The sequence below is a fragment of the Leucopleurus acutus genome (assembly GCF_964270905.1).
Source record: "Leucopleurus acutus genome assembly, chromosome: 5".
Taxonomy (NCBI): domain Eukaryota; kingdom Metazoa; phylum Chordata; class Mammalia; order Artiodactyla; family Delphinidae; genus Leucopleurus; species Leucopleurus acutus.
In genome coordinates, this window is record NC_139147.1 from 12,314,592 (window position 1) to 12,341,535 (window position 26,944).

Genomic DNA, 26,944 nt, shown 5'->3' on the forward strand with positions numbered 1-26,944 from the left:
TTCTCGGGACTGGAATTTATTATTGGGAATCCTTGAAGTTAGTGTTGCCTAGTGAGATGTCACACTTCACAAGTCACAGACAGAGAATAATCCTCAGGCAGTTGTCCCTTGTTCTACCTCTTTTCCTCCATGAATAATTCCTCTCAGGTTCTTAAAATATTTTAAAGGAATCTTTGGAAGTGATTTTAAAATGCAGATTCATGGCCTCAACTTCACTTGAATCTTTTTGAAAGATTCAACTTGAATCTTTTTGAAAAGATTCAAAAAAAGAATCTTTTGGAATGGGGCCAGGAATCTGCATTTTAATTTGAGTGGTTAAGTTAACCACTCAAATTAGAGAACTTGTGCTGTACTGGATCCTTTCCTGCTGCCCTTGCGGCGTATCCAGCCCTGCCTGCTCCAGCGGCCAGTCCTGAGCCAGCAAGGCGGCCCTGTGACGCTTAGCCCCAGCTTTCTCCTAGGTCTTGGGACTTCCTCTTTCTTTTCATCCCCACTCCTGTCATCTCAGTTAAGGTCTTCATAATTCCTTCTTGCCTGGAAGATTCTCACAGTTTTCTAACTGGTCTCCTCCCTGCTTTCTGGCCATTCTTCCCACTTTTGATCTATTTCACTCATCAGATCTGTGCACCCGTTTCTTCGTGTTCTGGCTTCCTCTACTTATCTGGCTTCATGCCTGGCTGTTTCTAGCAAGAATCCTCTGCTCCCCAGACGAAGGTTTGTTGTCCTTCAGTAGCCGACTCAGATCTCGTGGAATGGATTCCGGTCACTCCTCCACACTGATCTCTTCATGAAATCCTTAAGTTCTTCTAAACGTGTATTATTCTGTACACATTAGGTGTATATAGTCTTGTATCCTATGAGAAATTCAAAGACTGTAGTGATGCTTCAGAGGGAGCTTGCAGTCTGTTTGGGGAGACAGGCCTTTTATGGAAAAGATAAACATCAGTATCAATTAGTTCGAGGCATCATAAGAGTTGTCATAAGGTGCTGCCCAGGTAAGAGTGATATTTCAAGTGCTGGCAACTCACTCATTTTACTTATGATTTCCTTTTTTTGAAGGTATTTAGCATTTATAATTTGTAGTGTGCCTCTGATACTATATCATTACATTATATTATAGCCTATATTAGTCTTAAAAATGGTAAGCATCATGAGATTTATGCCTGGCGTGGTGTGGCACATTGAATTTTTGGTTGAATTGAAGTTTCAGAAGTATGTGAACACGAAACAATACTATTGTCAGAAGATGATGTTCCATGCCACCCAATGAAATGGTTTTCTAAAAATATCTTTGATGTAACTTTTTTTTTTAATGGGGTAAATTTATGGTTATTTAAAGCCTTAAAACTTTTATCACCATTGACATAACTTTTTTATTATAGAATTTTTTTTTAACATTGGGTAATAAAACCTAGTCTAGTCTAACCAACAGATTGCTGTAAGTGTTATGATGTGTAGCTAATTGTGTATATGCGTTGGGGAGCAGACAGTAGGGAACCACCACAGCCGTTACCTAAAAAACATGAGAAAACTTGTATTTTTTTCACCTTCTTAACAGTTGAGAGTACTGTGCAAGATAAATGTTAATGAATAAACAAAATGCTAAGTCTTGAACTTTTATAGTATAGGCAATTACCTGAGAGGACTCCAAAGAGAAAGTTTTCTGCCGCCTAAAATGCTTAAAGTCCTGGAGCACACATCTTTCAAAATTTAAGATTTTATGCAGTCTGTTAAGCACTAGAAAATGAAATGGAATATAGATGTGACATTTGGCTAATCAATTTCTTACTAAGAATAAAAAGCACTAAAGAGAGAATCCACTGATTTCTCAGGACAGTCGTTCAGTTGTCTCATCAGATCAGGAGGGGTAATGCTGAGTGGATGATAATACTGTTAATTCAGTTTTGAACTTGGATGGGCATATTAGTGCTTATTTTCTAGTTTTATTTGTCCAACTGCATGACTGATGTGGCAGCCCTCCTCCCACGCTGCCTTTAAAGTCACTTTGTTCACAGATTAGCGAGAACGAATTCTGGGGAACTTTGATCCCAAAGTCTCAGGGAAATGTTTAAAAGTGAAATTCAGGGAAAGAATCTGGTCTCACTGCTGTACATCTTCTTGGCATCTGTTATACCTTTCTCAATTCTGCCTCATCTCTCTGTTGCTTTCCTATAGGAGAAAAGAAAAACTGTAACAAAACACAATCGCTAGTTATTTTCCATCTTGTTTAATTCTCTTAACCCAGATTTTCTGATTCTGCAAAATGTGCTGTAACTGTAGTTGTGTGCCTGAGAGATTGACTTGGAAAGTCTGTTTTTCCAGGAACAATATTTTTAATTTGTAGGATCTTTGGGTGAGGGAGGAGTGAACAGAGTATTCAGCATAACAGAGAAAAAAAGAATATGTAGACACTGCACTTGTCGGCAGCCCGGAAGAGTAGGAATTTTTGTCAGGAGGCCTGAATTGTCATGCGAATCTTTTTTGAAATGAATGCTGTTGCCCTGAGAGGACAAGTTTATTCACTTGGCTGTATTTGGTTTTTTATTGCCCAAATGGCAATATCGGTTGACATATAAAGGGCACGTAGTTTGAGCTTAAAACAAGGTAATGTATGTGAAAGCACTCTTAAAAATATCTTACATAAATAAAAATCCTTGTTAGTTTACAAGTGTTTCATAATGGTCTAACTTTTAGTTCTTTTTTTGTGAGGTTGTCTTTTAAAAAATAAAAGGGATGAGAACCTCCTAGAACTTGTTTTTTAAAGAATATCATGAATGGCAATCACTCAGCTCGCTACTGGGTGTTTAGCAAATGCATTGTTACATACTGTAAACAATATTTCTTTTGTCTACATGTTGGCTTTTGGTATGGTTACACATATTTTTCTTATCTTAGGTGGGATCTCATCGTGTTCGTATGTCAAGGGGGTTTGAAGCCAATGCACCTGCTTTTGACAGGTAAGACTGATTATTTTTACATAGTGCTGTAGGTTTTGATATTGCTAAGCAGTGAGACTAGTTCTAATTGTATTTACTGATTCATTTCAGCTTTTCTGGCTCTAAGGAAAATTTCTTCTTGACTCCTAATTTAACTGGAGGACAGTGACACTTACTGTTATGAATTCTAGGGGTGGTAGCACTAGGTGTGTGGGTCTTGTCGTCTGGGCCTTAAAATTACCTCTCACCGGTGCGCTGTCCAGTACGGTAGTTACTAGCCGCCTGTAACTCTTGAGCATTTGAAATTGACTAGTCCAGATTGAGATGTGCTGTAGGTATATAATATATACTGGATTTGAGACTTAGTGCAAAAAAAATGCAAAATGCTTTATTGATATTTGTTTTATGTATCAATTACATGTAGAAATGATATTTTAGCTGTATTGGGTTAAATAAAATATATGTAAATTAATTTCCTCCTTTGATGTTTATTTTTTTAATATGCCTTCTAGAAAATTTTAAATTTTGTCTGTGGCTCATATTACATGTCCTTTGGACAGCATTGCTCTCTAGCTTCTGGAATGGTTAGAAGCTGGAGAAAATAAAGGCTTATATTTGGGGTCTCTTTTCCTTAAGGCTAGAGCTATTAAGGAGGTCTCTCTGAGTACTCACGGAGTGTGTGATGTCCTCACGTGTGAGGTGCAGCCCTACGCCCTCTGCCCTTGCTGCCTTCCCACCAAAGCTGGGTGGCTCGTGTTTTCCGTGGCTGTCTAGCTTCAGCCTCAGGGTGGAGAGGGATCTAGATGATTCCAACAGCTCTAGCATAGGTGGGAGTTTGTCAGAGAGGAAATTGCATTGAGTTTTTATAAATTCAGAGTTTTGAGACTGTGTGGAATGGATTTGTATCCAGTTTTGCCAATTGTATGAGTTGAGGGGCTTCCCTGGTGGTCCAGTGGTTAAGACTCCGCACTTCCACTGCAGGGGGCTTGGATTCGATCCCTGGTAGGGGAACTAAGATCCCACATGCCACAAGGCACAGCCAAAAAAAAAGAAAGAATAAAATACTGCCACGTGGGTCCTGTTTAATAATGGTTTCCTGTTTATTGAAAAAGGTTTTTGGCTTGTCCTTTGACATATGTTTATTTCCTTTCTTTCTTTAATAGGCATTTTAGAACACTTAAGAATTTATATGGTAAACAAATAATAGTAAATTTGCTTGGATCTAAGGAAGGGGAACATATGCTAAGTAAGGCTTTCCAGGTAAGTGTGATCATTTTTTTCTTCTGTTCTGGCCCATGGACACCTAGAATGGTATTTTTAAATAATACAATAATCAGATTCTTCCAGGAAGTAAATTACTTCCTAGAAAAAGTTTGGGTACTTGTTGGAACCATTCATTCTTTGGGGCAATTAGGTAACAGTATAGGATAATCTTGCTGAAATTGGGATTATGGAAATCTTTCAAGGCAACTGACCCTGTTTTCTAATCTGCTTCTTTATGTTGTAGAGAAGCAGAAGGATACCCTCCCCCTAAAAAATGCTCGTCTGTCACTGGCATAAAGATACCAGGCAGGGCTTCCCTGGTGGCGCAGTGGTTGAGAGTCCGCCTGCCGATGCAGGGGACACGGGTTCGTGCTCCGGTCCGGGAAGATCCCACATGCCGCGGAGCGGCTGGGCCCGTGAGCCATGGCCGCTGAGCCTGTGTGTCTGGAGCCTGTGCTCCGCAATGGGAGAGGCCACAACAGTGAGAGGCCTGCGTACCGCAAAAAAAAAAAAAAAAAAAAAAAAAAAAAAAGATACCAGGCAGTTTCCTCCTTCATCTGTTCATCGTCTTGCCTATTTCCTAGAAACCATAGTCACTGTTTTAAACCTATGAAATGTTGAATAATGCATTTGTATACACACAAGACTTCTTGTACTGATGAGAGAAAATTTGAGAATTTTCATTAAATAAGAACCTAAAGAAATGTCTGACTTCTAAGGAAAAATATTTTTCATAAATGTTTATTGAGTCTGAATTGATATAAATTATAGTGTTACATAAGATTATAAACGTAAACAAAATGGTTAGAAAACATTTTCTAAAGTTTAAGCTAATGAAGTCCAAAATTAATTATTTGGCTATTTTGTTTTAATATTGTTAATAAACAACTTATACTTTAGAGAATGTGGTAAACTTTTTATGGTAAACTTTTGAAACATTTGTATATATTGAAGGTATAGAAAAATGAATTTTTCAATTTTTGATGGGCTTTGTCTTAAAAAATAAGCTATTTTGAGATTCTGTAATAGATATAAACAGTCATTATATTTTTATGGTGAAAAATGAAACGCTGGTGGCTGGAAATCATTTTTCATTTTCTAAACCAGATGGGAATGTTATTTAAGTTTCCTGATATTAATCATGCCATACCCAATCTCTCCGGGATAGTATATGAGGTTTTAGGGAAAAGATGCCATAAGATATCAGCAAGTAATTTTCCATTTTACTGCCAGTGGCGATGAAAGCTTTGTGAGATTAGTAAGATTTCAAGGACCTGCTGAGATTTTCATTTAAAATGTAAAGTTCCATTTATAACAGTATATTGATAAGATCATATTTAGTTAACATTTAAATGAATATTTACCTTTTATTTTCAGAGTCATTTGAAAGCTTCTGAACATGCAACTGACATCCAGATGGTGAATTTTGACTATCATCAAATGGTTAAAGGAGGAAAGGCAGAAAAATTACATAGTGTTCTTAAACCTCAAGTCCAGAAGTTTCTGGATTATGGATTTTTTTATTTCAATGGAAGTGAAGTTCAAAGGTTTGACTGCTCTGTTCCTCTTTTCTTTAAATTGGGACTTTGCTATAATTTTATTTAATTAAATAAAATACCTTCCTTTATTATACTTGATTTTAAGCTTGTTTTCCTTTCTTTCTAGTTACATTACTGGGTACATACCATGGGTCAAGCAGTACACTTAGTCTTTACAAGTATAATAACAATCGTAGAGATCAGTTCTTTTATTATCTCCATTCACATTTGAGGAAGCGGAGGCATAAAGCTATCATCTGCCCCAGGTCATATAACTAGGAAACGGTAGAGCTTGATTTATCTGGCTCTAGATCTCATGCTGCTATCTCTGAGGCTATTACATTTCTCTCTTAAAATTAATGTCTTAGGGGCTTCCCTGGTGGCACAGTGGTTGGGAGTCCGCCTGCCGATGCAGGGGACACGGGTTTGTGCCCTGGTCCGGGAGGATCCCACATGCCGCGGAGCGGCTGGGCCCGTGAGCCATGGCCACTGAGCCTGCGCTTCCGGAGCCTGTGCTCCGCAACGGGAGAGGCCACAACAGTGAGAGGCCCACGTACTGCAAAAAAAAGAAAAAAAATTAATAATATTTCTTGGCTTCAGTAAGGATTATTATTATTATTATTATTATTATTATTATTTGGCTGTGTTGGGTCTTCGTTGCTGCATGCGGGCTGTCTCTAGTTGCAGTGAGCGGTGGCTACTGTTCGTTGTGGTGCGTGGGCTTCTCACTGCGGTGGTTTCTCTTGTTGCAGAGCACGGGCTGTAGGTACATGAGCTTCAGTGGTTATGCAAGCAGGCTTAGTAGTTGTGGCTCACGGGCTCTAGAGCACAGGCTCAGTAGTTGTGGCGCATGGGCTTAGTTGCTCCGTGGCATGTGGGAGCCTCCTGGACCAGGGCTTGAACCCGTGTCCCCTGCATTGGCAGGTGAATTCTTAGCCACTGCGCCACCAGGGAAGACCCCAGTAAGGATTATTAAATGCAAAAAAAAAAAAGAAGACATTGGTTATTGTCTGCTCTGATACAGAACTATGGGGTTATAAATCTGAATGTGTGTTTAGCTCCTAACTATTGGCCTAATTAAAAATAAGTGGTAATCGTCATCGTTCTATGAAGGCCTCTGCACATTCAAAAATGGAGGTGCTTAGCATGGTCTTGAGGGTGGAGTTTTTGGCCCTCTGACATCAAAAGGTCACTGACTCAACATTCACACATGCCCAGTTGGAGGGTTGGTGGTCCTAACCAGTGTTAACCAGTTCAGCTTGGTCCTATCCAGTCTTAACCAGCTCATCTCCAGCTATACACAGCTGACTCCAAGTCCCTGGAAAATAACTTGGACAAACATCTTATTGCTTAGCCTGCCTGCTGCTTGGAGGATGTGCAAGTCTTAAAATGACCTTGATTAGTGAAGGCAGGTAAAATGGATTTGACTAATAATTACCCATGGTTTAATTATAATCTACATAAATCATTTATTTGGAAACAAAAAAAATAAGTGGATGTGGTTGAATAGAGAGATATGTAATAAAGAATATATGGCACATTTCAGTTAGGATGTGGTCACAAATCCCCCCTGAACAATGCCATGGAGGGAGGGAGTATAGAGGACTTACAATTAGGTGACTTGAGTTCAAATTCTAGTTTGTTCCCCTTCTGATTTTGTGAGCCTGGATAAGTCACTTAGCTATTATGAGTCTATTTCTTATGCTACAAATGACCCAGATTCCGTTAATAGTTAATGAATGCCTGCTAGGAGCTAGAGGCTGTGCTAGGAGGGAGAGGTCCAAGGAAGACAAGATGCATTTCCTGCCTTAAAGGAGCTCATGGATTAGTGAAGAAGATACAGTCTATAATAGACATTTTCTCCCTCATAGGTTATTGAGGGTGTTCAATGATGTGTATGAAGGGACTTGAAAGCCTAAAATACTCAATAAATGTAAGCTGATGCTACAGCTCTTGAAGATAATGATTTTACAAATAATTAGGGGCATCTGAATAGAGTACTCAACTTTTCCCTTTCTCTATGTTCCCAAAAGTCAGGTAACAAGAAAACAATTCAATGTAATTCCTTGTGACTTTCTAAAGTCTTTTGCATTTTCAACAAATTGAATGGAGATAATAAAATCTTATCTTGCAAATCTAAAAATGGGTGGCAGAATGTTAACAGTTGTAGAATCTGGATGGTGGGTATATGGGTATTCACTGTAAAACTCTTTCACCTTTTTTGTGTGTTTGAGAACTGTTAGACCAGAAAGTTGGGGCGGGGGAGAAAGTAGATGCTACACTTTAATCAGCTTAATTTTTCTCAGTTTGTTTTATGTTTGTTATTTTTGTTTTAAACTGTCTGTTTAATTTCACTGAATTTGTTACAGATGCCAGAGTGGTACAGTTCGAACAAACTGCTTGGATTGTCTTGATAGAACAAATAGTGTGCAGGCATTCCTTGGCTTAGAGGTAAAAAGAATAAAATACGTCTGGGCAACTTGTATCAAATGCCTCTTTCAGTGCTTTTGTAATATTTATGTTTCTCATTAATTACTTTTCACAAAATGAAGTTATGCTAAAGGCATTCTTTACTTCTAGTCTTTTTCTTTGGGGGAGGGGGCAACATCCCTTTTCGTTTAAATGTTTCCTTTATCTGTTCTAAATACTTTCTTTAGATAGCATCTGTTTCCCTCTATTGTTCCTTAACTTTCCCTTAAAAAAAAAACCCTGCTATTTATACTATTCCAGTAATTGCCTCTTTCTGCCTGTCTTTTGGATAAAGAAAAGAAATACATGTATAGTGTGTGTGAAGAAAAAACAAACAAACGTGTATATATTTGGCCTTCATTCTCTGTGTTGTCTTTTAAAAGTCTTTTTGGAATGGGGGAGGATCCGTTTTCACATGTACAACCCTATAGGATTATATTTTTGACAGAGTCTGATCCAGTGCCATTTACATGGCATTTTCAAATCAGTAGCTACAAAAAACAGGATCAGATGAAAATGTCATTGTTAGAAGGAGAGTGAATGAGAGCCAACTTCTGTAACAAAGTCTCTGTTTAAAAGTTTTTTCCTTTACTATTTATATATCAAATTCAGTCTAATTTAGGCATAATCTCAACTATTTGACAAACTGTGTAGCAATGCTGAGATTTCTAAGTCTTGCCTATTACGCAGCAGTTAGGTTCATAAGGCTATTGTGGGTCTTCATTTAGTTCCATAGGAACTTAGCATAGTTCTCAAATACTATGAAAAACAGGAATAGGAAGTAACAGGTTCTTATCTCCTCTAACAGATGATCTTAAATTTGGCCAGAATATTGGTTAATTAGTTACTCTGCAACTGAGGGTCTTTCTTTCTCAAAATGAAAGTACAATGTATAGAATTGTCTGCTACAAAAATGTAGTTTTCATGTAACTAAGTAAATTTTACTGCTTTGCCTTTTTTGAAATCTGTCCTTGAGGTTTACTTAGAAAATACAACAGAAATAAAAGTAAAAGCAGGAATTTGGTCATAGGGATGGAGTTTATCACACGGCTCAGGTTTGTTTTGAGTTCTGTTCTGAAGTGGCTAAAAACATTTAGTTAGATTCTGAGAGTAAGCTTAGTGAAGTACTTGAACATCTTCATTAAAAGTAGAACAAGTGTTAGAATCTGACTTAGCTGACTACCCACTGTCTGTTGTTAGGTGTGAGAATACTCCCTAGTATAGCAGTTGGTTGACTGGTTACAAAATATACTGCTAGTGTAGGCAAAACCAAACTACTTGTAGTGAAGGCCACTTTTGCCCAGTTCCTTGAAGAAGGAGGTATAAATGATAAAGGAGATGCCGGAGGCTGATTTTAATACTCCAGCCAGCAAAGAGTAGCCCTGGTGTAGGTCTCTAGGCAATCAGATAAACCCAGTATAGGGTTTTTAATATTATTTTAATGTTTGATCCCTCTATAATTATGGATAATGTCCACTTATAGACAAGATAAAAGGAAACACAAATGGGAGGGAGTTAAGTAAAAATGCAAGGCATCGACTAGATTCCAAATAAGAGAAAGAGACTGGATAAGGATTATACGTTGCTTTGCCTTTGCCAGACTTCAAGGCTAAGAGTCATTCATAGTAAAGACCAATAACTTTTCTGAACACTTCTGCTGTGATGAAGGAACTGTGGGACCCCAAAGATCCTTGCATTCCTTGCATGCTGTGTCCCCCCTAGTTCTCCCTTATATGCTTTACTGATACGAATTTTATACATTAGAAGCTGTCGTGACTTTATTCAGAGATATGACTTACTTTTAAAATTTTGATAACAATTCAAGAGCAGCTCTACTTTTCTCACAATCTCCTGACCTTAATTACCCAAATGTGTAGAACCAAATCCAGAAATTAAAGAAACTTAGTTATTTCTACATATATTTAAATAAACGAGGTAAATATTGATATATTTCTCTGCTCCAATGCGTGCTGTTGTGTATTGTTCTTTTAGGTGAACAAGATAAACTAGTCTGATTTATAGGGACATTTTTTTCCTTCTTTTTGGCTGCGCGGCTTGTGGGAACTTAGTTCCCCAACCAGGGATTGAACCTGGGCCCTCGGCAGTGAAAGAGGGGAGTCCTAACCACTGGACCGCCAGGGAATTCCCCATAGGGCCATTTTGATAAGCTTAATATCATTTAACCAGAAAGAAGTTCTTATTACTGCAAGGGAATACTGAGTTACTTGTAGGTTTCATTGATGTGATATTTACTTTAGAAATTGACATCGTGGGAAATAGTAAACTTGTGTTTTCAGAATCCAGACCCACGAAGTCCTGTAACTGTAAATTCTTGGTTTGATTCTGGTAGTTCTTAAAAAGTCACATCATAATGAATGTATTCATATACTTACAAAAGTTTCTCTTTTGCTATTTTAGATGCTAACTAAACAATTGGAAGCTCTCGGCTTAGCTGAAAAGCCTCAGCTGGTGACTCGCTTCCAAGAAGTTTTTCGGTCAATGTGGTCTGTGAATGGTGATTCAATCAGTAAGATTTATGCAGGAACTGGAGCTCTTGAAGGAAAGGCTAAGGTAGATCTAGATCTATCATAACATTATAAAAGATCCTTTTTCCTTCTTTAGTAAAGCTTTAAATGGACTCTTTTAAATTAATAGTTTGGGTTTTATAAGGTATCTGTTTTAGAATTCTGCTTTATCATGCTTTTATGTCCTCTTTAACACTTCCTTCTATAGTGGATACTAACGATTGAACAGATAGTTATTTCCCTAGGGTTGAGGGACATGTATATATGACATATTCAGTTGTTTAGTGATAATCCACTAGGCTTAGATATGTGTTCCTCACATTTTTTAAAATGATTTTTCACCTGCATAATATCTGTTTTACTTTTCATATTATTTTGATTGAAAATATGTTTCTTTTAAACCTTTGGTTTTGTGTGTGTGTGTGTGTGTGTGTGTGTGTGTGTATGTGGCCGCATAGCACGACATGCAGGATCTTGGTTTCCTGGTCTAGGGATCGAACCCAGGCCCCCTGCAGTAGAAGCACAGAGTCCTAACCACTGGACTGCTAGGGAATTCCCCCAAATATGTTTTTCTTTAAAAAAAAAAAATCAGAGACTTCCCTGGTGGTCCAGTGGTTAAGATTCCACACTTCCAGTGCAGGGGGCATGGGTTTGATCCCTGGTTGGGGAACTAAGATTCCACGTGCTTGCTGTGTGGCACGGCCAAAAAAAATTTTTTTTTTAATTAAAAAAGTAAAACAACAAAACAAAACCTCTCCTCCCCCCCAAATCATAGTCTTCCCAATAAAGATTCTTGTCTTATTTGACTTTGTTTCCCCAGCACTTGACGCAGTGCATTCTGTTGGATAGATGTGTGATAAATGCTGGATGGACCAATAAACAAATGGGCAATTTATGCCACACCCACTGTGAACCGAATGCTATTAGGGCTTAAGTTTGTTTTTTGTTTTTGTTTTTGCTTTTGTTTTTTTTTGCGGTACGCGGGCCTCTCACTGTTTTGGCCTCTCCCGTTGCGGAGCACAGGCTCCGGACGCGCAGGCTCAGCGGCCATGGCTCACGGGCCCAGCCGCTCCGCGGCCTGTGGGATCTTCCCGGACCAGGGCACGAACCCGTGTCCCCTGCATCGGCAGGCGGACTCTCAACCACTGCGCCACCAGGGAAGCCCAGGGCTTAGGTTTTTATTCTTTTTCTTTTCTTACCTTGAAAAGGAGGCTATCAAAATGTGCAAAGGAAGTGTGAAATATGGACATAATTATAAGTCTGTGCCTCGTCATTACTTTTATCTACAGACTACTTTCCTCCTTTAGTGTTTGGCCCTTACTGAGGGACTTTGGGTGCATACTTGAGGTATTTTTCATTATTTTATATACTTAAATATTGACCTTTTATGTCTCCTGGCCTCCATTGAATTTATTAATATTCTAAATCCCTATCCCCAGAAATAGAAACAGGGACATTTACCACTTTTATAGTTTCTTATTTAGCTGCTTCAATATAGCAGCTGAAGTTCATCATCACAAAGTCTTCTTTTAATTTCCAAATCTTCCTCCTCTTCTGTGTCTCATAAAGTGTCATGCCTCTGTTCAGAGGCATTGGCCTTACCTGCAAAAGTTCCTTTTGTTCAACTCACAGAAATAATTTGTATTGACATTTACAAATATTTACATCTCAAATGGTCCCTTTTTTTTTTTTTTTTTTTTTTTGCGGTACGCGGGCCTCTCACTGTTGGGGCCTCTCCCATTGCGGAGCGCAGGCTCAGCGGCCATCGCTCACGGGCCCAGCCGCTCCGTGGCATATGGGATCTTCCCTGTCCGGGACACGAACCTGTGTCCCCTGCATTGGCAGGCGGACTCTCAACCACTGCGCCACCAGGAAAGCCCCCTTAAATGGTCCCTATTTTTGAAAACCCGAGATTGTTAAACTTTCATGTATTCCTTTTGAATAAAGAACATAATTCTTGCTTTTAAACCTGATTCTCTACAAGTATTGCTTAAAATATTCTTTTATGTTCTGCCTTTTTGTTTCTGCAGTTGACTATCTATGTACAGAGGTTACATATATTTCCAGTGGTCTTTTATCTCTAACAAAATAGATATGAACTTTTATGTATTAAATATTCTAGTCTGAATTGAACTAAAATCTAACATCTGAACTGCTCTTTCTTTTCCTTTCTCTGGGTTCCTTTTGATTAATTGCCTGATAATGTGAATGGTGAGTCTCTTTTCAAATAATGTCATTTGCATATGTTTTATGGAAGGAAATAACAGTTTAAGCCTCAAATTCCTGTTATTTCTTTAAGGAATAAAAATTACATATTGCAAACTGAAGTTCTTTTTCCAAAAGGCAAGAGTTTGTTGTTGTTTTTTTAAAACAATCATCAAGATCTGTAAGATTAAAATATCTTTATGATAGCTAACACACCTGAGTAAAATATATGTTCATTAGAAGTTGTAATCGGCTCTCTCACTGTAGGAATTGGCATATATTTATTTTTATTACTTATATTTACATAGGCAAAGTGACCTAAAATATACAAACTGTAGTTTACATGTTACAGACTAGACCTTCGTTCTCATATTCAATTTTAGTTTTAACTAATGTAAGTTATTGGGAGCAATTTCAATTTTATTTTTCTACTATTAGAGTACTTTGAAGTTTTCCTGAGAACATGCAAGTTCAGTGTATCCTCCTTTATCTCCCCTGCTTCTCCCCATCTATCCCATCCATCCCCAAGTCTAAAAGTTACTATGTAAGAAGTAATTTCCTTGTCTTGAATAAGTATATTTCAGTTTATTTCCTTTATAGTAAACAATTTTAAACTTTTAAGGCTCTAGATATCATTAGTGGATGCAGTTGTGGCACTGAGCTTCTTCTGTCTCTGTGCAGAGCTGTTATCCAAAAGAGGAAAAGAAACAGTGACATCTTGAGGCATTTTAATGTGATGGTTTGATATTCAAAATAGAATAATTAGGTCCTTTTTATTACAGTAAAGTCATATAAAACTTATTTAAAGTTTCAGAATACCTATTGAATAAAAACAATTTAGAATGAAAGTCCATGCTTTTTTCCCCAACAGGCTGGAAAGTTAAAAGATGGTGCTCGTTCTGTTAGTAGAACAATTCAGAATAACTTCTTTGACAGCTCCAAGCAAGAGGCCATTGATGTTTTGCTACTGGGAAATACTTTAAATAGTGATTTAGCTGACAAAGCTCGAGCCCTTTTAACTACTGGAAGTTTGCGTGGTATGCGTCCTTACTTTATATTTTACTTTATATTGTTTATATTCCTTCTAAAAGTCCAAGAGGTAAATGTAAACTTACTTACGTAAATACTTTTTAGATTGAGTTGATTAAAATAGTTTTGGAAGGAATTTCTGTCCATGTAATTTTCTAAAATTGCATTCTCCAAAGGAAGTTTATCTCTCCTAAAACGTCTATATCATTAGTGGAATTATTAAGCTAAAACCGAGGCCCATGCATGTTTTCTTTTATAGATTATGATTGAGGAGGGAAATGGTTTAAGTATTGCTAACTTTATATAAGGCAGGAATTCATAAAATATTCAGCTAGTACTTTCAGTAGAGTATTTAATAATTATGTAGAAAACATCGCTTTATTGAAAAAAACAATACCTTTGTTGGTTATTTTGCTAATCACCACCCCAAAAGTTTCTATAACTTGGTCCTACCTTTTAAATGCTATTGTTTGAATAAGCATTAAATCATATTAATAATTTAAAAATGCTTATTATTGGACACCATCATTCCCAATTTTAATATTTGACATAAATATATGGCTTTCAGAATGGCTGTTTATCTTTCACTGTGTCTTTCATTAAAATCAAAAGAATTTGAGCTCATATCAGTGAGCGTATATTAAGCAGTATCGTGGGAAAACTCAATATACATTGTAAAACTTAATAGACTTCCTTAATTTCATATTTTTTTCTATTTTAACACTGTAGCACTCTGAACATTTTCATTTGTTCTGTTACCCCCCCAAACCAAACCTTTCAATTTTCCCTGTTCAAGTAGGAGAAATTGTTCTTCATCAAATTATGTACTCTTGGGTCATTACTTAGTCAAATACGTTATCGTGGATTCTTTCAGAATTCTGCATGGTGCTGAAGGTAGTTAATTACAGTCAGCTCCTCAGGAGTCTGTGAGTAGGCTGGGGACTGAAGTCTACTAAAGCTCTGAAAACCAGAATCTGATCTTAGCTACTCCTTTTAACATCAAGCTTTCTTCCTGGCTTCCAGCAGTAGACGCTGACTGATTTGCATCTTATCACCTCTTTCCACCTGTGCCTACTTTGATATGGAGGCATTTACCAGCAACAACTGAAAGTAAGCCATTGAAGGAAAGAGAAGAAGTGAGGGACCTGAGTAATTCCCAGACTTGATCATCAGTTTTTTTGGTTTCCTGCACATTTTACTATATGAAAAATATACCCTTAAAAAAAGTACAGTCAGTTCTGCTCTAATGCTTATTCTGAGAATGGGAATTTTGTTCCAACATGGATGCTATATCAGGGAACATTTTGAGTATAATGCCAGTTCTGCAGTAGTTTATGCATGATTTCACTGGTAATAATGCTGGGGAAATGCAGAAAGCTGCACCCAGCAGAACTGCGTTGGGTGGAAATATACACAACACACATACACATGTGCGTGCACCTGAGACATCTCTCCCTCCGTTCACCAGATCCATCCATAACTGGTGTTACAACTTACCGTCCAATTGCAGAGACCTCTTCTCCCAGGATTCACAGTTACTTACAAGCACAGGCCTCCTGCTGCCCATTTCTATGAGCAAACCTTAGGTCTTTGTCAAAATGAAGTGCCGTATTTTAGACGTATTCGTACATTCCTTAACCATCTAACATGCGTAAAATTCTGCTACTGTTTTTATATTAGGTTCCTATCTTTCTTGGCACGTCATTGCCGAAGTGTTTGAACGTTGTGCCCGAACCCCATTTTTGCCATAAGCCCTGTGCCTGTGGGAATTGGCACCATTTTGCCTAGCATGGTGATTTTGCTGGAATGTATGTTTTGTTATAACTGAACTGATAATACTTATCAACTGGTGAGTCCCAGAAAGAATACTACAAGGTGTAAGGGCAGTAACTTCAGCATTTCAAAGTCCTCCAGCCTCTTAGGTTTTCAGGTTCATATTCCCCTCACAAGTATATGCACGTGCACACACACAGACTTACATACGGGAGTAGCCTGGAAAGCAGGCCTAGACCCTTCTGATTGTGAAACTCTGGACATCACTGAGTCCCCATAGGATTTTCCTTAGATGCAGAAGGTTTGCATCAGTCATCATCATTTATTTTTATCTTTGGTGTCCTACAGCCATCAGAAAAAAATTAACTCATCAAAGTAAATCAAAAGAAAAAAATGAGGCCGTCTGAGAATGTTTTGTCATAACATTCTAGACTTCAGCTGTAACTTGCTGTCTTACTAATGATTCTTTGTTTTCTTCTTGATGCATCCATAGTTTCTGAACAGACATTACAGTCAGGTACAGTATAGAAAATCAATCTGTAAATAAAAGCAACTTTTTCTCTATTTTTTTAAAAAGTTGATGTTGTATATAAATAAAGCCGCAAATAAATGGAAACTTTATTTTGCCCTCCGAATCTAACATGATAAATTGATAACCTTGTTTTAATCTGAGAAAAAAATTTTGAGTTTGAGAAAACTAAGTATTTCATTTAGAAGGAAATCTGCAATGCTCTTTGTATTCCTGTAGCAAATGCTTAATTCCAATTAAGTATAGGTCATCTAGTTTTAATTTTACTTTCATATCTCATTGAACAAACATTATTAGTGTTATATCTTACTCTTTATAGGCTACTGGAAGAAACCCAGGTGTGACTCTTTCGGATTAATGCCCGAGTACTGTGATATTTATGACTACTCAATGGTGCTTCTCACACGTAATATTTTAAAAGGCATTTAGTGTACTAAAATATGATCTGAAATCTTTTAAAAAGCATTAAGATTGCTAACAAACTTAGAAGAGTTAAGTGTGTAAGACCTAAAGGTCATTATTTTTCTTGCCTTTCCTGTTCTTAGGAATCTCATGCCTTCATTCTCTGGACAAGGTTTATGATCTTGTCTTTAAACTTGAATCTGTGGTGAAATGAGCAAAAGCTAAACTCTTGCCAGAAATTTAGCTGAAAAAGACTTTCACTTAAAGATTTGGTATCCCTTAAGATTTGTTTCACTTAGTTATTGTTCTGAGTGTTTTGAGAAACTATTGGCAATTTTTTTGAGAAGGATGGAGGAAGAGAGCCCTTGGATATATTTTTGAGTTACGTCATGGAATCCATTTTCTGAAATGGTATGGTATTTAGGGATGGACATCTGTTTGAACATAGACTCATGTCTTTCTGCACATTAAGGTGCCAACCAGTTAAGAATAAACTGGGAATTTTTTGTAAACTTTTTATTCCATTTGTAAACAGACTTTAGTAGCTCACCCAACGTGGCAACATGTTTTTGTTCACACAATTCATTATTTGTCTTGCTGGATATTTTAAGCTGTTAAATCATTATGGAACTTGTGTTTTGATGTAGAAAAGATTGTAGAAGCTGTTTTCTAGCAGTAACAATGGCAATGACTTCAATTAGAAAGACCACTGATAATCTGTAGTAATAGAGAATTATTCTTTATCCAGGTTCAGCAGGCTTTCAGTTAACCATACCAACAGGCCAGAACAAATAATCTGCTTTCATTACCACTGGACACCTCTATATGAGTAATCAAATCAAATAGCAAGAGGGCTAGAAATGTGCACGTTTGCCCCTGGGAACAGTGGGGACGTGCTTGTCATGTAAATCAGCAGTCCTTTCATGGGATTCACAGGTCAAACTATTTTCACTCTAATCCGAAAAAGTTATTTGCCTCTTTCACTCGTTCTCTCACAAGACTGCTTGCTGTATGTACCTTGGTATCCAACAATAATAATTAATATCGTAATAAAATAAGATCCTGTGGTGAAAGGTGAGCACCATTGTGATTTCCCTTTCCTCTTGCCAGTTAACCGCCCGTTAAGGGCATATTCTCTGTCTTTAGATTGAAGTCCTGTTAAGACTCTGTTAATTTAAGTGCCAAGGATTTGACTTAACCTAAATGAAGCATGGTTTAGGAAGAAGGAGGATAGGTGGAAGTCAAAAAAATAGGTGGGGAAAGGATTGAGGATTCAAAATGTATTGAACATTTATTCATTTAACCATTACTTGCTGAGCACTTACTATGTACCAGGCGCTCTTCTAGTCACTAGGGATATTAGACCATTTCTGCCCTCATGGAGCTTCCATTCTTGTGAGGGTCCAGTGGCTGAGCAGTGAGAGAACAGGGATGGGGTGGCAGGTGAGGGCAGAAAGGTGGGGCAGGTTGTTTGGGGCCTTGCAGAACGTTTGTAAGGACTTGGTGTCTCCTCTGAGCTGGGAGGCATTTAGTCATGGCTTCATCTCCATCCTCTCATTATTGTCCATAATTTGTGTTTTTGTCAGGGAGCCATTATTCATCAAACCACCTGTCGGTAGCTAGAATCCTAAATGTAATGGTTCTTGAATGTTTTTGTTTGGGGAGAAGTAACATATTTTTACTAGCCTCCGAATGAAAGCTGTATGAAAGTCAGTTGCTATATTCCTAAAAATGTGCAGTCTGTGCTTTTGTATTTCATAAAATAGTGTACCATTTCAGTGAAACAGAACTGTTTGTTCTGCATGTTTTTTTGTTGCTGCATTAATTTTGTAATAGTTTTTTTACTTGGGCTATTGTACTTAATGTATGATTTTTTAAAAGTTGTGTTGGTTAATTGCATTGTGCTGGGCTCTGTGTTCAAGGCTGTCTTTTTTGTGCTTATGCATGTATCTGATGCTTCTTTGTGCTGATGATGGTAATTGTACTTTCCAGCCATCATTTCTCAGTCATGAAAATCAATTTTTGTAAATGGTTAAATGCAGCCAAAATTCTGTTGTGTTTTGTTCTCGATTAGCATCTTCTAAAGTTCTAAAGAGCCTGTGTGAGAATTTCTACAAGTATTCAAAGCCCAAGAAAATTCGAGTATGTGTGGGCACCTGGAATGTGAATGGCGGGAAGCAGTTTCGCAGCATAGCTTTTAAGAATCAGACCCTCACTGACTGGCTTCTTGATGCACCCAAGTTAGCTGGCATCCAGGAGTTTCAAGGTTGGCTTTTTATAATACGGATTTAATTAATTAACCCTGACTGTGATTTATTAATCTAGAAAAGAAATGTGGCACTTCACAGTATACATTACCTTATAAAAGAAACTGGGATTTATACATTTGAAGACCAACATTCTTATAGGTAAATCTGTTCAAATCTTAGGTCTTTTGTATTCCTAGACCTTTATCTACTACTTCATAAGAAAACATGGTAAAATAAAAAATCCTTTTCTTTGTTATTTGATTCTCAGGAAATTGGATCCGTACATAAATTGATATCTTTAAGGTAACTACACGTATAAGAAAAACTAGTTCTGTTTTTATTCTTTAGACTGATACAAAGCAAGCTTATTTTATGATTGATAATTTTTCAAATTTAATATGTTCTATTTTTCAAATACAGTCCTTTATTTGCTAAGATAAGAAATAGGGTGATCATGAGCAGTTTTACAAAACTTGTTTTGACGTTTGTTGACCCTTTATAGCAAACGGTGCTGACTCACCCTTGTAAAGACTTGTCATTCAGTTTGGGTGCTCTGCCACCAAGCTCTTAATAGCCAGAACCGAACACTGAGCTCAGGATGCTTGTATTCAGATTCTAACTAGAGTCAAGGATTTGAGGCCTTCGTCGTTTAAGTCAACTTTAATTCCTTTTTCAAATGGTACACATTTACCAAGTGTTATTTATGAAGGTGATGTACATAGGAAATACTGTGAGATGCAGATTTTCCTTTTTTAGTTGTCTTTAATCAGTCACACCTTAAACCCTGGGAATTTCCCTAAACTTTTATTAAAATGCCCTTTTTCATTTACACTGAACCTAACTTGAAACTGTTGTTGTAGTAGTAATAATAACAATAATAAAATAACAGCTAATACTACAATTCTAACTACTTTACATCTATTCATTTAATCCTTATAACAGACCTAATATACCATCACTATTATTATTCCAATTTCACAGATGAGAAACTGAGACACAGTAAGAGAAGTGACCTGCCCAAGGTCATTCAGCTAGTAGTGACACAGCCAGGGTTTGAACTCAGACAGTTTCCTTCCAGAGTTGGGCCACTGCATTTTATTTGTGAACTCGGGCAAGTTGCTTAGGTTCTCCAAAGCCTCAGATTCCTGTCTGTAAATAAAAGGCAAATATAATCTGTCTCCTAAGGTGTTTGTGTAGTAAATGAGAAGATTTGTATATAAGCCTTGCACATAATAGCAGTCAATAAATTTTTTTTTTCTCAGTATTTGTTCATAGTATTTATAAGTTCTTTCTCTAGCTATTTATTCTCATTTCTGAATGCTTGGGCCACCCAGAGTACCCTGGGGTTGCTTATCTAAAGCAGCTCTGTTCTCTTTTGGTCTTGTCAGCTATGAGAGAGCTAATGGCTAGAACAGAGGGGTTAGTCTGAGCCCCTGACTCTTCTCATTTTCCTAGATTGCTTCCACTTAGGAATCTTCAAATTTAAGTGTAAAAAATCCCTCTCAACTGTTTCCTCTAATTTGAGACTGTTACTCAACCACTTTATTATTTGTACCCTTTCTGAAAAATTTCTTTCCCTCTCCATTTTGAGTCACTTTAGCCTTTGAGCAGTGGCTTGTTTCTCTGCTGTCCATGGTACACACTTTAGCAAGAATTCTTTCAAAATGATTTCTGAAAGGACTTAAGGGTCTTCAAGAATAACAGTCTTAGACAGGCAAACTTAGGTCACCTAAATAGAAGCTAAATGGGAAGTAATTTTGGCCCCCTCCGGGGGTTTTGCCTTTAATTTGAATTTGGTTAAACTTGAAACGCAAAAGTGGACTTTCATGAGATCTGATGTTGATCTTAGTTGGGTTGGGGGGTAGGGGGGTTACCATTTAACTAAGGCCGTCTCTTAAAAGTCTCTCCTGGATGCTTCATTGTAGATAAAAGAAGTAAACCAACTGATATATTTGCCATTGGTTTTGAGGAAATGGTAGAGTTGAATGCTGGAAACATTGTGAGTGCAAGGTAAGCCAGCCAGGTAACACACAGGGAAACTTTCTAGTTGATGGGCATGGGGAGCAGATAACTAAGTACTTGTTACAAGGATAGATTGAGAGAATATATGTGAAGATGCTTTTTAAACTATAAAATAGCAGTTCTCAAACTTTTTGGTTTCAGGTCTTTCTAAACTCTTAAACATATTGAAAATCTTAAAGAACTTTTATTTATGTGAGTTTTATCTCTTGATATGTATCACATTAGAAATTGAAAATGAAAAATTTAAAACATTTAATTCATTTAAAAATAACAATGATAATGAACTCATACATGTTAACATAAATAACACATTTTCTTCCTGAAAAGTAGCTGTTTTCCAAAACAAAAATTTACTGAGAAGGAGGGCATTGATTGATAGTTTTGCAAATGTCTTTAGAATCTGGCTTAAGACGGCTGTATTCTCACATCTACTTCTGCATTAGTCTGTTGCAATATGTTGTTTTGGTTGAATTATATGAAGAAAATCACATAAATATGTAGCTGGAAACCGAAATATCTTAATAGCCTTTTCAGACCATTTCTTCTCTGTTACCACTTAACAAATAGTTTCCCAAAGGTTAGTTGCAGTGTGGAATCTGAAACCATAGCGATGACCTTTTTGTGCTCAGTTATATTAAAACATTGGTCTATCTTTTACCCTTGCATGATTTTGAAACATCATGTGTTGGTCATTTGGAACATATTAGTTCATTGAGTTATGTAGATCTTCCAAATTTTGACACATTTCATTATACAATATTAAACATTATATTGGTTAATTTCATCACTCATCTCATCAGCAAATTCTTCAAGTATGTGGAAGCTGTCAAGATCAGAGTAGCAGATACAGGTTTATCAAGATTCTCATTTTTGCTTGAAAACATAAATTTTATCTTTGGAAATAGATGCTATTTTTTTTCCCCTTGAAAACACAGACTTGGCTGAAAAGCTGTTTGCCAAATAATCTAAATCTGAATAACCATAGTCTGTCACTCGTTCTTTCTTATATTCTATGAAAAAAGGGGCATTTCAGCTCTGAACTCAAAGTATCAGGTGCTTTTCTCTGAAACAACCATGGTGTATGCATTCAGTATGCAGCAGAAGTGCTTGATGTGTATTGTCCATTCATCACACAGAATACTATAAAGATGGGACTCAAGGATTGAGCTGTGACAGAATTAATAATGTTTACTGCTTCATCAGGATTTTCTTAGGTGAAATGGCATTTTTTTAAACTGTGAGCGCATGGGGGTAAAGATTATAAGGAATACTAACTAGTACAGTTTGGTGCCTGGATTCCTGCTAAGACATCAGCACTTTTACTTATTATTTTTGCACCATCATGCAAATGTCAATACAGTGAAAAAGGCAATCTCTTAGCGATATTAGGGAGACAGTTTTGACCTCATGGGTTTTAGGGATCCCCAGGGATGTTCCCCGACCACAGCAGAGAACTGATGTTCTGAAGTGTTATTACAAATACAGATTATTTTAGTGAAATTGAAAGCTTAAGTGTTTTATTTTAAGAAATGATGCTTGCTTTAAAAGTTGAGTAGTTGCCCATCTTTTGTGACTTTTCTTTTAAAGAATCTTTTTCTTTTTTTAATTTAATTAATTAATTTATTTATTTTTGGCTGCGTTGGGTCTTTGTTGCTGAGCGCGGGCTTTTCTCTAGTTGCGGCGAGCGGGGGCTACTCTTTGTTGCGGTGCACGGACTTCTCATTGCGGTGGCTTCTCTTGTTGCGGAGCACGGGCTCTAGGCGTGCAGGCTTCAGTAATTGTGGCTCGCGGGCTCTAGAGCGCAGGCTCAGTAGTTGTGGTGCACGGGCTTAGTTGCTCCACAGCATATGGGATCTTCCCAGACCAGGGCTCGAACCCGTGTCCCCTGCATTGGCAGGCGGATTCTTAACCACTGTGCCACCAGGGAAGTCCTCTTTTGTGACTTTTTAAAAAAGATTTTCAGAATAAAATTATGGACTGAAATAGTATGGTATTATAGTCATCAGTCTTGAAAATGACAACTTTCTTCTTAGCTAAAGTGAATAACAATTTATACAGGGAAGTAGAAAAGAATTCCGACTTCATTCATTTTGCTGTTTGACTCTTTCCTGAAAATACAGATTCAGGTCTTAGAACATATTCTGAGGGCTCCCAGTACCAAACACATTGTTCAGTTGTTGGTCTAAGTAGAGATTAATCAAATTATTCTTTAATGAAAATGGTGATTATTCATTCATATATTTAACCAATATCTACAGAGCACCTACCCTAAGTGCTAAAGATACATCAATGAATAAAACAGACAAGTATCCCTACCTGTGTGCACCTTCTTTTCTAGTGGAGGAGACAGACAATAAACAACTCGAATAAGTAAGTTATATAGCATGTTAGAAGACGGTAGGTGCAACCGAAAGCAGATAGATAGAGGTCAGGGGATTGGGCATGTGGAGGTGGGGAGGTGTGTGTGGTTTGGAATGGAGTGATCAGGGTTCATTGAGAGAGCTGAAGAAAGGGATGAAAGCTGTCGTTCTGTTTTCAGAATCCAAGTCTTGGTGGTGGGGTTGGTAGGGAATCCGTGCTCTGAATTGGTATTTTGGAGGCAGTGTGGCATAGTGTTAGATAGATTAGATGGGTGGATGTGAGGTCGTATTCTGGCTTACCGTTTATCGTTTGTATGACCTGGAACTACAAGAAGATTGTTTTTGCTTGCCATTGGAGGTTCTTGGGCACAAACTTAATACTCTGAAAATGTATAAAGAGAAAGACTCAAGCATTTTTGCTACCTTCTTTATACGAACTGTGTTTCAGAATAACTGAGTAGGTGATAAGAGAGAAGTTGTTTATAGAAGAATTCCAACTTATTACAAATGCCCAAGGAATGCTGAAATTATGAAGTCAACAGGTTGTAACCCCTAATGAAATAATGGATCTAGGCAATGATCATCAGTCGATGTTAAAACCTTAGAAGAAGGATCAGTGGAGGAACTTTTTATTACAACGAGTCAATTGTCACGGTCCTAACAGCCTATCGGGTGTAATATCACAGAGATTAGTTCCCGCTATGATGCAAGGGTGACTATACCACCTGTGAGGTTATTTTTGCCAAAACAAATCAATAAAATTGAATGTTTCTTAATCAAGCTTCTAGAGTAACCAGTTTAAAACAAACCTGACAGAGGAACAAGGTACCATGAAGACACATCAGACAAACCCAGACTGTTAAACATTTTACAGACAAATAGCCCAGCTTCTTAAAAAATAAATAGCGTTAAAAAGAGGGTTGGGTGAGCTGAGAGACTGCTAAAGATTAAGAGAGATTAAGAGACAAGCAAATGCAATGTGTGGACCTTATTTGGACCCTGTTTTAAAGAAACCAACTGTAAGAAGAGGTTTTTTTAGATAATCAGGGAAATTTAAATACGAACTGAGTATTAGGTGATACTAAAGAATCGTTAATATTTGAGTGTGATAATGGCATTGTGACTACGCAAAAATGAAAATGTCCTGTTGCATTTACAGGTGCATACCAAAGTGTTTCTGGGTGAAATGGCCTATGTCTCAGATTTGGGTTAAAATATTTCAGGTTTAAAAAAAGGGGAGGGGGTATGGAAGAAGAATGATTAGCAAAATGTTGATAAATGTTGAAGCTGGATAATGGGTGTATGGTGGTTTATTTTATGAGTATCTCTTTTTTGTGGCTGTTTAAATTTTTCCATTATAAGGTTTTTTTTAAGGTATGATAACCCATAAAAATAAGAAAAGGCGGGGGAATGTATCTGGAAGCATGTTCTTCTCTGTTATCCCAATGAATACTAAAGAAAAAATAAAGTATACAAGCTTGAGATTACTCACATGGTGAGCACTCATTTAATCAGTAAGCTCATATTTTCTTTGTAAGGGAGTAATAGGATAGACTTTGAAGTGTGGGTGTTCTTTTGGCTAAATTTTGGGTTTTCCTCTTTAAAGGAAACAAACAAAAAAGCCCAGCCCGCGTAAAGACTTCACTGTTGGTGTGGATTTCGTGACGTCAGTAGTTTTATTAAATGTGGGCATATAAAGGTATAATTGACAACTGTCTTATAAAACAGGCTATATTACTGTCACCATCTTTTTGAAGATTCCCTTTTTAATATTTTCTGTTAGCACAACAAATCAGAAGCTCTGGGCCGTGGAACTTCAGAAGACCATCTCCAGAGACAACAAGTATGTGCTGCTAGCCTCCGAGCAGTTGGTGGGCGTCTGTCTGTTTGTTTTTATCAGACCACAGCATGCTCCGTTCATCAGGTCAGTAAACAGATCGCTCTCCTAAGGCTGCTTCCTAACATCAGATAATAAAAAGGCCTGTCATGTTTGTGGCTTCAGAGAAACACTTGTTCATGGTTCTTGTTTTTACATGTGCTTTTTTTTTTAATTGAAATATAGTTGACTTACAATGTTGCGTTAGTTTCAGGTATACAGCAAAGTGATTCAGTTATACATTTGTATATATATCTATTCTTTTACAGATTCTTTTCCCTAATAGGTTGTTACAAAATATTGAGTATAGTTTCCTGTGCTATACAGTAGGTCCTTGTTGGTTATGTTTGATTTTATTTTATTATTTAAAAAAATTTTTATTGTGGTATAATTTGCAATGTTGTGTTAGTTTCAGGTGTACAGAAAAGTGAATCAGTTATACATATACATATATCCACTCTTTTTTAGCTTCTTTTCCTATATAGGCCATTACAGAGTATTGAGTAGAGTTCCCTGTGCTATACACTAGGCCCGTATTAGTTGCCTATTTTATGTATAGTAGTGTGTATATGTTAATCCCAAACTCTTAATTTATCCCTCCCACCAGCCCCCTTCTCCTTTGGTAACCATAAATTCGTGTTCTGTGTCTGTGGGTCTACTTCTGTTTTGTAAATAAGTTCATTTGCTTATAAGTGATATGGTATTTGTCTTTCTCTGACTTCTTTCACTTAGTATGACAATCTCTAGGTCTATTCATGTTGCCACAAATGGCATTATTTCATTCTTTTTTGTGGCTGAGTAGTATTCCATTGTATATATATATATATACCACATCTTCTTTTCTTTTCTTTTCTTTTTTTGTTTATAAAGTAGTACTTACTCTTTTTTTTAAACTTTTCTGAAGATTTAAATTTATTTATTTAAAAATTATTTATTTATGGCTGCGTTGGGTCTTTGTTGCCGTGCACAGGCTTCTCATTGTGGTGGCTTCTCTTGTTGCAGAGCACAGGCTCTAGGCGCGTGAGCCTCGGTAGTTGTGGCACGTGGGCTCAGTAGTTGTGGTGTACAGGCTTAGTTGCTCTGCAGCATGTGGGATCTTCCCAGACCAGGTCTTGAACCCGTGTCCCCTGCTTTGGCAGGCGGATTCTTAACCACTGCGCCATCAGGGAAGTCCCTGTACCACATCTTCTTTATCCATTCATCTGTGGATGGACATTTAGGTTGCTTCCATATCTTGGCTATTGTAAATAGTGCTGCAATGAACATTGGGGTGCATGTGTCTTTTAGAATTATAGTTTCCTCCCAATGTATGCCCAGGAGTGGGATCCCTGGATCATATGGTAACTCTATTTAAATGTGTTCTTGAGTAAAGAATCACTAATAGTTTCACTGTACTCTTTCACAGGCTTGCCCTCAAAGTGCCCCACAATGTGTAATGTTATAGTTACGTAACAGACATTCCTATTTTCTTATGCACACGGAACTATTGGAATTTCTGATCTTTGATTTAGAATTCTTCCTTTTAAAGGGATGTTGCAGTTGATACTGTGAAGACGGGAATGGGAGGCGCAACTGGAAATAAGGGAGCAGTCGCAATACGAATGCTGTTCCACACCACAAGCCTCTGCTTCGTCTGCAGCCACTTTGCTGCAGGACAATCGCAGGTCAAAGAACGAAATGAAGATTTTGTGGAAATAGCGCGGAAGTTGAGTTTTCCAATGGTAAACTCTTGTGGCTTGTTTTTGAAGAGGAAGCTTTGAAATGTGTA

At 37.4% G+C, this 26,944-nt stretch overlaps 1 protein-coding gene across 1 annotated transcript in view; it reads left to right on the forward strand.

Annotated features, from left to right (window-relative positions):
• Positions 1-26,944, forward strand: part of SYNJ1 (synaptojanin 1) — a 96,951-nt gene that overhangs the window by 29,499 nt on the left and 40,508 nt on the right. Inside the window, exons 6-15 of the mRNA XM_082840511.1 lie at positions 2,896-2,957; positions 4,100-4,196; positions 5,577-5,746; positions 8,107-8,188; positions 10,625-10,777; positions 13,808-13,973; positions 18,744-18,935; positions 20,844-20,928; positions 25,084-25,224; positions 26,705-26,897. Coding sequence (XP_082696637.1) covers positions 2,896-2,957; positions 4,100-4,196; positions 5,577-5,746; positions 8,107-8,188; positions 10,625-10,777; positions 13,808-13,973; positions 18,744-18,935; positions 20,844-20,928; positions 25,084-25,224; positions 26,705-26,897 — 1,341 coding nt within the window. The remainder of the gene's footprint in view (positions 1-2,895; positions 2,958-4,099; positions 4,197-5,576; positions 5,747-8,106; positions 8,189-10,624; positions 10,778-13,807; positions 13,974-18,743; positions 18,936-20,843; positions 20,929-25,083; positions 25,225-26,704; positions 26,898-26,944) is intronic.